The sequence below is a fragment of the Octopus sinensis genome, linkage group LG17 (genome assembly GCF_006345805.1).
Source record: "Octopus sinensis linkage group LG17, ASM634580v1, whole genome shotgun sequence".
NCBI classification, from domain to species: domain Eukaryota; kingdom Metazoa; phylum Mollusca; class Cephalopoda; order Octopoda; family Octopodidae; genus Octopus; species Octopus sinensis.
Genome location: NC_043013.1, coordinates 8,649,705 through 8,662,204, shown reverse-complemented (window position 1 = coordinate 8,662,204; position 12,500 = coordinate 8,649,705). Strand labels below are relative to the sequence as shown.

The 12,500-nt window shown below is 37.0% G+C and overlaps 1 protein-coding gene across 3 annotated transcripts in view; it reads right to left on the bottom strand.

Moving 5' to 3' along the window:
- Positions 1-12,500, bottom strand: part of LOC115221029 (synaptotagmin-16) — a 225,964-nt gene that overhangs the window by 71,738 nt on the left and 141,726 nt on the right. For 2 of the 3 annotated variants that reach the window (XM_036510328.1, XM_036510327.1), the window contains one exon: positions 7,576-7,752. In XM_036510328.1, coding sequence (XP_036366221.1) covers positions 7,576-7,752 — 177 coding nt within the window. Of the gene's footprint in view, positions 1-7,575; positions 7,753-12,251; positions 12,292-12,500 lie in introns of those variants that run through there. The other variant, XM_036510329.1, reaches the window with a different exon arrangement.

The following is a 12,500-nucleotide window of genomic DNA, read 5'->3' as shown; positions in this document are numbered from 1 at the left end:
GCTATGTCATTTGCAATTTTCCATTAATCATGATTCACTGTAACTGCATTTGACATAATGGTATATAAAAACACTTGCATGTTTCCAGTAATCCCCTATATCAGTACAAATCCATTTTATCCTAAAAAATTGGGATTTCAAATTTGACCAAATTATATGATGTGGATGATTAGAGTGGCAGTGGAAGTAAATGTGGATGATCAGAGTGGAAGTAGAGGTAAATGTGAGATGACGTGGGCTTACAAAATAACTCTGCCACCAGAAAACTTAACTTGTACCCCAAAATTCATGGTGCCCCAGCATGGCCGCAGCCTTCAGGCTGAAACATTTTTAAGGATTTAAGGATAGCAGTTTTTGAAAAACCAGGCGTAAATTTTATGTTGGACTTAAAGCCATAGTTTTTAGCATAACAGTCACAGAAATGCAAGTAGTCAATTCAACTATCCTGTGATCCTTCCCAGACAAAAAATACATCGTCAGTGAACCGTAACCAGAGTATTGGTTCATGACCATGTAGGGATTTGAATGTCTTCAGTAACTGTGTCTCGAATTTCATCCTGAAGACATTAGTGAAATTAATTGCCATTGGGGTACCCATGTCTGGTGGCAACCCTTTGTCTGGTGGTAAAATTTTTGTCCAAACTTCATTGTGCTACAAAGTAACACAAACCTCAATAGCCTACAGAGAAAATTTGATGGAATACTTTTGTTTGACCATTTTTCGAAGGCATTCATGCATGCTTCTACCCCTTCATCATGGTCAGTATTGGGATATAAGGAAGAAACATCCATGGTTACCAAAAAACAGTTGTTGACATTCCCTTGACACTTAAAAAAAAGGTTGTTGATTTTAGACACAAAATCAAAAGTATTCTGAATATAGGAACTTGATTTTTTTGTGACAGCCATCCAGCCACTCCAAAATTTTGGCAGTACAACATTCATATCTGCTGCAAACTGGGTGCAATGAAGGAAATCTTTTGAACATTTTGTGTATTTTGGTGCAACCATGAAATACAGGTGTTCTTTTTCCTGACTATAAAATCCTGAATTCAGCCTTATTAATGAAATTGTTTTCTTCCATTTCCAGAATTATTTTGTTAAATTCCTCTCTGTAATTGGAGTTTGGATCAACAGAACTTCTTCACAAGCCAAAATATACTCACTCTTGTCCATAATTACACTAGCATCTCCCTTATCTGCCATTTTAATAACAACAGAATCATCATTAGCTAGACGACAGAGTGTGTAATGCTGAGAATTTGTGAGGTTATTCCAGGACTTCTTTCCACTTATTTTAAGGCTTTCCCTAATGCCTGTCCGACAAAATTCAAGAAATTCCAGTCGTGGTTGTGAACGTCCTTCCTGAGCTTTATCTGGATACTAACTGGAATTCTTTCCAATCCAATTATGCCAGATTCGATCATCATCATTTTTAGTTTCAGTAAGCATAAGGTTTTCTGTCTCTGCATAATCATATTTTTCAAAAAAATATTCCTTCAGCTTGTGACGGCAGACAAACCGAAATAGCCCTTGAGCTAGTTTATTCTTGTCAAAATTCTTAGTGTTTGGGCAAAAACTCATTCCAAGCTCTAAGACAGAGATATCGTTTGGTGAAAGTTTTAGTTTAGATAAATTTATGACTGACTTATTCTCTAGTGTGATGGATTTTCTTGGGAAAATGATTTTCAGAGTCTTACTTTCATTAGATTCCTGATTACCTTTCGGGTTTTGCTTGAAGTCTTCACTTAAAACACAGAACCTATTGGGTGATAAAAAATTGCTCTGAATGTTCATGTGAGAAGTCATAACTTTTAATCGTCTTTCTAAGAGTAATCCATCTCTGGGTGGGTGATAGAAAGTGAGTGACTTCTGTGGCTTTTGTTGGCATTTGAAAAAAAACTTTACTTTCAAGGAAAGGATCAAATTTATTATTTTCGAGGCAAAATCTTAAATGTGCTAACATTTTTGACTGTTCAAATAGAAACTTCTCTGGAGAGTTTCCAATGACCAGTTCAAATGCATACACCAGGGCAAAAATACCACAATCATATGCATCAGATGGGAGATTAATGATATGAATTTGTTGAACTGTAGGAATTATGTTTGTTTGTGGTGGGTATAGTATTGTTATCTGTGCTGTTAGTTCCTGTGGCACTGGTAAGTTTAAACTGCTGTAAACATAAACATCTCTGAAAAAATTGGTCGACAAAACAGAAACGAATGTTTCTGGTGTGATGAATAAACAGTATGTGGTGTAGACAGTATGTTAGAATTTCCATGTGAGAGAAAATACTACCAAACTAAATTTTCTATCATGTCAAGTAGGTTCTCTAGAACATATCAAAGAAGTTCTCACAAGTGAAATTTCAGGAAAATTTTCTGCTATGATTTTCAATAAGTTTGTCACATAAGTTGGCAAACTTGCAGAATTGTTAGCACTGGGCAAAATGCTTAGCAGCATTTCATCTGTCTTTACATTCTGAGTTCAAATTCCGTCAAGGTCGACTTTGCCTTTCATCCTTTTGGGGATCAATAAATTAAGTACCAGTGAAACAATGGGGTTGATGTAATCGACTAGTTCCCTCCCCACCAAATTTTCAGGACTTGTGCTTTTAGTAGAAAGGATTATTACTATTATTTCTATTATTATTATTGTTGTTGTTATTATTATTATTATTATTATTATTATTATTATTATTATATTATTATTATTATTATTATTATTATATTATTATTATTATTATTATTATATTACTATTTTTATTATTATCATTGTAATATGTGACCCTTGTGGTGTGGAGATGTCTCTTTGCTTCTGCATTCGAAACACAAGCTATTCAAGTATTACCAAATAAACTTTCAATGAAGTACTTATAAAAAAAAGAATTATGCCTAAGGAAGACCTGCACTTAATACCTGGGGGCAGAACAACAACAAAAAGAAAAGAGGTTTGTTTCACAAATTTAAAAAAAAAATTATTGACATGCATGTTTTTCACATCCAAAAGGGTTATCTCGCATAATCATGTAACAAAGCTAAAGATTAAAATTGCAAAAAAAAAAAAATGAAGAGAAAAAAACTTCACAGATTCAAAACACAACTGAATGCATAAGAATAAAAGGATATGAACACCTGTAACTCCCACAGGATTTCAAATACTGTGGACAATTCATACAGCAGTTGTGTTAAGGCAAATCTTTTCTTCACACAAAAACTGATCAAATGGAATTTCTAGATTTTTCAGTTACAAGAAAAATATGTGAGAAGGAATATTTTGTAAAATTAAGCAACATTTTTTTGCCACAGGACTTAATCCAAGAGAAAGCAATGAGGAAAATTATATTTCTCTGTTTGCAAAAGGATGGGAGCAAACTAAATTTTCCATCATGTCAAGTAGTTTTACAGGTTCTCTAAGACATATCAGAAGTTCTCACAAGTGAAAATAGCTAAAAATTATGGCACTATCTATTGTCCCTGTAAAACCAAAGGCACATCTAAAACACAGGCTATAATTATAAGACCTACCTAATACCCCCTTTGGTCGTAAATGACTATGGGATTGCACCTTCTGAGGCACAAGTCCAAGCAAGACTGTTTACCAAAGACCAGCAGTCACCCATGCATAGCTGCCTCCCCTCTCCACACCACCGATGTTATTCAAGGGAAAGGTGAATACCAATACTGCTTGACACCAGTGATGTCGCAACTCATTTCTACAGCTGAATGAACTGGAACAATGTAAAGAGTCTTGCTCAAGAGCCCAACACACAGCTTGATCCGAGAATCAAATCCACTACCTCATGACCGAGAGCCAAACACTGTAACCACTGAGCCATGCGCCTTCATACCGACTATACATTTGTGTGCCAGTTAATGAGTTAAAGTAACACAAGAGAGAGAACAAGAGATAATGGAAACAATGTAATCCTTGGGTAGTTGTGACTTTTGTCTCATAGTATAGACCAGTAATCATAGCAGGACTACAGAAAGATGACATGTGGTCAGGTGATGTCAAAATGATACTTAACCCTTTTGTTACTGTATTTATTTTGAGATGTTCTGTGTTTCTTTCGATTACTTTAAATATAACAAAGAATTTAGTAAAATAACTTAGTCATCATTCAGCTAGTGATAGGAACATAAATTGTGACTAAGGTTTGGTGGAAGATTTTAATTCAAAACTTATGAAAACAAGACATTTGTACTCAGAGTCAGGGCCGGTTTCAGCCGGGTTGGTAACGAAAGGGTTAAAGGCCACAAAGCCATATTGGAAATATGTCTCAAAGAGGGTTCTGAGACAAATGGCATGAGATTAATAGTACAAAGCTGAAAGTTAAATACTATGTTTATTGGAGTAAAACTGACTCAAGAACTGAATACCCAGAAGAATTAGAAAAATTAAACCAAAAAAAAAAAAGAAAGAAGGAAAATGGATATGAGAATCATAAATAATGAGGAGAAACAGCCACAACAAACCTCAGTTTACAGAGTTTCTCAGCTAAAATTCTGGGAATGAGAAGTGAAATATCTTTATGCCCAGCATCAGAAACACGTGCAGAACCACTTCATCTTCTAACAGTTCCAACCAGAAGTATGACAATTTTCTCATGCGAGGAAGTTAAAATAATGATTATGGATGAAAATTTCCAAATGGTCAGTGAAAATATGAAGGGGAAAAAACAAAAAGAAGAAAAAAAAATCACAGAAAAAGAAGATTCAACATAAAACAATGTAAACAAATGAGAAGAAATTATTTCTTACAAACAAGAATCTGGGTCTCCGTCGCTTACGATGACAAGTGTTTCAGCTGAACCAGCAAACTGCTTGTGAAATTAATGTGCAAGTGGCTGAGCACTCCACAGACATTGTACCCTTAACATAGTTCTCAGGGAGATTCAGTGTGACAGAGAATGTGAAAAGGCCGGCCCTTCAAAATACAGGTACATCTCATTTTTGCCAGCTGAGTGGACTGGAGCAATGTGGAATAGAGTGTCTTGCTCAAGGACTCAACATGCCACCGAGAATTGAACTCATGACACTACGATTGTGAGCTGAATATTCTAACCACTCAGCCACGTGCCTCCCAAACAATAAGGAAATCCCCTAAAGAAAATAATGAAGTAAAAGAAGAGAATGAAGTTGATCTAAGATTCAATCATCATCATCATCATCGTTTAATGTCCGCTTTCCATGCTAGTGTGGGTTGGACGATTTGAATGAGGACGGGCAAACCAGATGGCTGCACTAGGCTCCAATCTTGATCTGGCAGAGTTTCTACAGCTGGATGCCCTTCCTAACACCAACCACTCCGAGAGTGTAGTGGGTGCTTTTACGTGCCACCAGCACAAGGACCAGTCAGGCAGTACTGGCAACGGCCACGCTCAAATGGTGCTTTTTATGTGCCACCTGCACAGGAGCCTGTCCAGCAGCACTGGCAATGACCTCACTTGAATGGTTTTTCATGTGCCACCAGCACATATTCTTCAAAAATTAAACAAACAATTATTAGACAAAATTATGAACTTTGCAAAGAAGTTTTGCATCTTGGTACCATGGACTTCCCAAAGAACTTATAATAACTGAAAAACAGAACTGAGGTGAATGGTATTGACAACTCACACCCCACCCTCAAAATTGCTGGCCTTGTGTAGTTGAAAAGTTTGCTTCCCAACCACATAATTTTGGGTTCAGTCCCACTGCATGGCACTGACACTGACACCTAGGGCAAGTGTCTGTAGTAGACTATAGATTCAGGCTGACCAAAGTCTTAAAAATGGATTTGATCGGCAGAAACTGAAAGAAGTTCATCATATGCATGTGTGCATGTGTGCGTGCGCGTGTGCATATGTATGTATGTATGTAAGTATGTATGTGTGTATGTATGTATGTAAGTTGTGTGAGTCAGTGTATGTTTGTGTCTCTTTGTTTTGACAATATTGCACAACAATTGTAAACGAGTGTCACTCTCATACAAGCGACGCCATTCATTTCCAATATCTTTCAAAAGCATTTTTGGCCATGGGGAAATAGTATCGACAAAAGGAAGGGTATCCAGCCATGGAAAATCTACCTCAATAAATTCTGTCCGATCCATGTAAGAATGGAAAAGCAGACTTTAACCTTTTCGTTACCAACCCGGCTGAAACCAGCTCTGCTTCTGAGTACAAATGTCTTGTTTTCATAAGTTTTGAATTAAAATCTTCCACCAAACCTTAGTCACAATTTATGTTCCTAACACTAGATGAATGATAACTAAATTATTTTACCACATTTTTTGCTGTATTTAAAGTAATTGAAAGAAAAACAGAGCATCTCAAAATAAATACAGTAACGAAAGAGTTAAAATGGACACCATCATTATAGTACATACAGTGAACAGTGTGCATTAGCATACAATACTTTATAGTATAGTACAATGGAATATAATAAAGTATGACACAATACTTTATAATATAGCACAGTATTTAATAGTACAGTACAATGTTATACAAAAGAGGGAAAACAAAATCTATAAAGAATTGAATATGACAAAATAGCTTTTAGACTTGTCAGTCAGAAGGTTGAAAGAGTAGCAAAAGTTGTAGAACAGCATGACTCTGGATAGATTATTCTAAGAGATTAAAAAGAAATGAACTCTTCTTGGTGATTAGGAAAAATGTGACACATTTCTCAATGATTAAAACCACTAATGATTTATGTGACAATTGAAACAACAATAAAATCAATTAGTTCAGTTTATGAAACCATATTTATACATTCTCGAAACACATTTGAAAGCATATAAATCTCTATATATATAAAGCTGAAGTTGACTGTGTGTGTGTGTGTGGCAGGTTTGGTAGCCTTCAACTAACACTATCCCCTCCGAGACTCTGTGGCGCAAGTTGACCAAAATTGAGAGTATGATAGAAGAAGGCTTGCTCTTCATTGCGTAGAAGATAAAATTCAAATTGGACCATGTTAAGACCAAAAATATTTACATCAAAGTGGTGCTTTTTTTCTGTGAAAATCCCTATTTTTTTACGATTTTTTTACTGCTGTATCGCCATTTTTCGGGGTATTTCAATGAGAAAAATGTTCACTTAAAGAGAATAACAAGCGAAGATATCGAAATGTTGGTCTAGACTAGTCACAGGAAAACTGTGGCCCATGGGACTTTCTAATTGGCATGTCCAGTGAGCAATTATCTTGAAGTTTTTAGAGTGCTGCCTGCTAATGATCAGCTATATCTCATGTGGCCTACTTCTTAAAAAAAGGTTGCCCATGCTTGGTTGAGACACACTGTTAAAAAGATAAAAGAGTAGCGAAGTTTTGAATTGAAGAACGAGTCAAAATTCTACAGTGAAATTCTGTACACAACATTATACCATTCCTCAACAAGGTACCATTTCTAATTATGGTTGAATACTTAGCACTAAAAATCATATGATTGAAAAGATTTGCATCAACAATGGAAGCAAGGTGCCCTAATTTCTAGATCAATTTAACCCAATGCTAACTTAGAAACTTGAGAATTAAAAGACCTACACACATACATACACACATAAATTCTTTAATAAGAAAGAAATTTACCAGTGCTGTTTTGTGATGGTAAATCATTGCTTTTGGTACTCTTTGTTCGTTTTATACTTTGACTACTAAGGACCTCTTTTTCAAGCTTCTTCTGTTCAGTTTTGAAGGAATGTTGATATCTTTTAATAATTTCATCTTCACTCTCACTAGAGCTGTCATCAAAAGCATAGGCACTGTCTGTAACGATAAAGAAAAAAAAGCATGTATAAATTAATGAAATCATCATCGTTTAACGTCCGTTTTCCGCGCTAGCACGGGTTGGACGGTTTGACAGGAGTCTGGGAAGCCAGGAGGCTGCACCAGGCTCCAGTCTGATCTGGCAGTGTTTCTACAGCTGGATGCCCTTCCTAACGCCAACCACTCCGTGAGTGTAGTATATATACTAGTAATATTACTAGTAATATACTAGTATACTAGTAATATTTATATTTTTTTATTTATGTGCCCTTTTCAAGCCTAACCAGGCTCATGGGCCCGGTTTCCCGGTTTCTATGGTGTATGTGTTCCCCCCAGCTTGATGGGACGCCAGTTCATCGCAGCGTTATTCAAGATACAGGAAGAAAGAATGAGAGAAAGTTGGGGTGAAAGAGTACAACAGGGTTCACCACCCACCCCTGCCAGAGCCTCGTTGAGCTTTTTAGGTGTTTTCGCTCAATAAACACACACAACGCCCGGTCTGGGAATTGAAACCCAAGCAATTCACTAGAATTCATTCCATTCTTCTTGAACTCTAATCACTAAGATGAAACAAAATCTAAATCACTTCCAAAACCCAAGGATCCATATAATCCAGTGTTTATTTCCAATTTTTGCTGTTTAACCCTCAGGTCAATTCTGCTTGAGCAGACCTATGACCAAAGATACTTAAGTCATGGCCATCCAGTCATGGCTATATATTTTGGACAATGTTATCAAATGAATTCTTTAAAGTATTTATATTTTAAAGAATTAAAGAATTTATATTTTTAAAAAATACATAAAAAAAAAACATTTAAAAAAATGGTTGGCTGTTATTTCTAACAGGTCAAACAGCTATATAGAGTTTCTCTGGTTGGTTCAGTTTTTGTAGTGTTAATTATTTGAGAAATAAATCATTTCTGCCTGATTAGAGCTCAGCACTGCAAGTTAATAAGTCATTCATCAAAACAATAATATTGCTAGTAAGCCAAGGAGGGACCCTTCTGTATAGTTGCTTGACCTGCAAGAAATAGCAGCCAAATCATACACAAATCACACCTTACAATTTCTAAAAAGATGGATACATTATATAACGTAGCCCTAAGTATGTTAAAAACTAATAAAGAATGCAAATGTCATGGATGGAATGTCTTTGATCATATGTCTACAAAACTGGAACAGGTCCAGGGTTAAACAAACAACAAAAGCAACGATGGTTCTAACCAACAGTGTTTATTTACAGATAAGTGGACTGGGCCTTATGAGAGTTAGGTGCTTTGATTATGGATGCAGTACAGAAGAATGAGGCCAGAATAGAAACCACCAACCTCTTGGTTAGTTGTCAGCTACCCTACCTACTAAATCATCTATGGTTCAAAATTTAGGCTTTTGTAAGTTTTGATGCCCTTCAAGAAAAATGGTAGCTTCTTTCTTCAAGGTCACTTAACATCCTTAGAACTGGATATTATATTATTACTGACCCCTAGTGGCTGCTCAAATATTTGAGATGATGGGGCTACTTCACTCATATTCTAGAACACACAAAAAAAAAAGTCTCTTGGGTGGACCGGAAGACAATGCTTCAGTCACCAACATGCTATATGTGTGGACATTCTACATGTTAGAAATAGTAGTCGGGAGATACACATAGAAATAGCAGTCAGGAGATGCACATTGGTACTTCAAGGCGACAAGAGAGAAAGGTTTGACAAAATCAACTTCATCTTCCATCAACATTACCATGCAGTCAATGCCATTGATTTTTCTATGCAAGAATTGGTCTACAGAGTCATCAATACCATCACCATAAAGGAAGCATTCAGCAAAGAAGAAACTAAATTTTCAGATACGAGACAAAGCCACCACCACCACAGATGACGCATTGGATAATGTGATCCTGTTTTTCAATGCCTGAATAAAAGAAATAGGATGTTCATGGCTAGAATCACTTTGACAATAAATATATGCAGTCTAGGATGACCTGGGGCTAAATAACAACAACACACTATAAATACAAGCTAACTGGCCCACTGACATGCTACAGCCTTTGTCTGCATTATAACAGTCTCTGCTACTTTGAATAGTAGACTGTGTACCATTCCTGCTCAGAAGGAAATCATACAACTGTCTTCCAAAGAACTTCCATATATTTTGTGGCTGAAGTTTACCAAAATTTCTGCTACCCACCAACCTCTGGTTCTTTCTGTTTAGGTCCAGCTGTGGCTGTGTGGTAAAGAAGTCTGTTTCAGAACTATGTGGTTCCAGGTTCAGTCTTGCAGGGTTGCGCTTCGAGCAAGTGACTTCTACTACAGACCCGAACCTTGTGAATAAATTTGGTGGGCAGAAACTATATATACATAGATACACACACACACACACACACAGTACTTATTTTTTTTAAATTTGGTACTTATTCTATCAGTCCCTTTTGCCAAACTGCTAAGTTACGGGGATGTAAACAAACCAACACCAATTGTCAAGTGGTGGTGGTGGGACAACTATTACCCAAACACAAAGTCATACACACACGTAGATACATACATACATAAATGACAAACTTCTTTCAGTCTCCATCTACCAAATCCATTCACAAGGCTCTGGTTGGCCTGGAGGCTACAGTAGAAGACACTAGCTCAGTGTGCCACACAGTGGGACTGAACCTGGAACCATGTGGTTGAGAAGAAGACTTTTCACAACACAGCCATGCCTGCAACCTTCTTGAACCGAACAAATGAATCTGAAATGCATCGGTTGTCCCGACTACATGAACAGCATTGTCACCTATTTCTCTGCAAAACAATCAGAATGAATTCTCTGTTGTTGGTTCATTAATACTGCTTTTCTGAGGCTTGATCACGTTCGTCTTCGGGGCTTCCAACTCAAGCCTCCTACTCTACTATGTTTCAAAATTCTTTTGACTTTAAAGTATTTAGTGAACAAAGCCCTGCAAGGCAGCTATCCTGAGATGTGAAATAGATGTTAGTTAGTAAAGCAGTAAAGTTTACACCAACGGGAGTCTCTCAACATAGTAGCATGACCTGGTAGAAATGGCAGCTAAATCCTCATCAAGCAACATCATATTGAATTCAGTAATGAATGATATGTTAGATAATGTTGTTTGTGCCAGACATATTAATGTTAAGTAAGTGTCAAAATATTTAATGCAGGGAGCATTAAATACCATAATTATATTTCTTTACTGCCCACAAGGGGCTAAACACAGAGGGGACAAACAAGGACAGACAAATGGATTAAGTCGATTACATCAACCCCAGTGCATAACTGGTACTTATTCAATCGACCCCAAAAGGATGAAAGGCAAAGTTGACCTCAGCGGAATTTGAACTCAGAACATAGCGACAGATGCAATACCGCTAAGCATTTCGCCTGGCATGCTCGCCAGCAGAATACCATATTTTAACATGTATAAGGAATCCTTGTGTATAAGGAACCCCCTAATTTGGAGGGCTTAAAATTTGGAAAAAAGGTTTTGTTAGGGATAAAAATACTATCCATGTATAAGAAACTCCCATATTTTTTAAACCAAATGTTTGACAAAAACGGGATCCATATAACATGTTAAAATATGGTAGATCGGTTCGTCCACATTACTTCAAAAGGAGCTCAAGGCTGCTTCCCCAGTTTCTCTGATGTATATATTCCTCCCTGACAGGATTCCAGTTCATTGCAGGATTACTCATTTCTACCAGTTGAGTGGACTGGAGCAGTATGAAATGAAGAGTTTTGCTCAAGAACACAGTGCAGTGCTCAGTCCAGGAATTGAAACTGCAATCTTACAGTCAGGAGTCCAACATCCTAACCACTAAGCTATGTGCCTCCAGATGAAATCCCTCTCCAGCTGAGAATTCCTAACCTTGCAGGCTTGTAGGTTCTGGTGTCATGTAAAAAAATACTCATACTGGTGCCACATAAATTCACCAGAGCCAGTGCTGCGTAAAGGCACCCAGTACACTTTGTAAAGTGGTTGGCATTAGGAAGGGCAGTCAGGTGGTACTGGCAACGGCCACGCTCAAATGATGCCTTTTATGTGCCACCTGCACAGGAGCCAGTCCAGCGGACCGGCAACAACCTCGCTCGAATGTTTTTTCACGTGCCACCAGCACAAGTGCCAGTAAGGCGACGCAAATCCATCATATTTGCTTACTCAATATTTCTTGGATTGACCAACCTAGCAGAGTGCAAGACAGAAGTGTCTCCTTTGTGGTATTTAGTTATGACATCTAAGTTTAAATCTTACCAAAATTACCTTTGTCTTTCGTTCATCCAAAGCTGATAATAAAACAAAACCAAAAAATGTACCAGTCAAGTACTGAGGTCAATTTAACTAACTGTACCTATCGCCCAATGTTTGAAGCCTTTCCGCCAACGTTGGAAATCATTATTACTCTATACTGACATTCCATTTCCTCTCAAGACTCAACAGATAAGATTGTAGTTGTTAAACAAAATTACAATCTCGTTGATTCAATCCACTTAACTGTTATACTTGTAAGGCATTGTTGTTGCTATTGTTGTTGTTATCGTAGCTGTTGTCATTGTTCTGTCTTAAAGCTGTCTGATAGCTTCTGTTGCTTCTAGTTAAGCAGATTTGTTTGAACATTTCGATAGAATTTTATTGTTTTATTTTTGCACCACATCGATCCTAGAAGCTTCAAAAGGCCAAAGCAAACACTGGCAGAACTGTAAGTTACTGAACAACATCTCATCAATTATATGTATGTAGATTG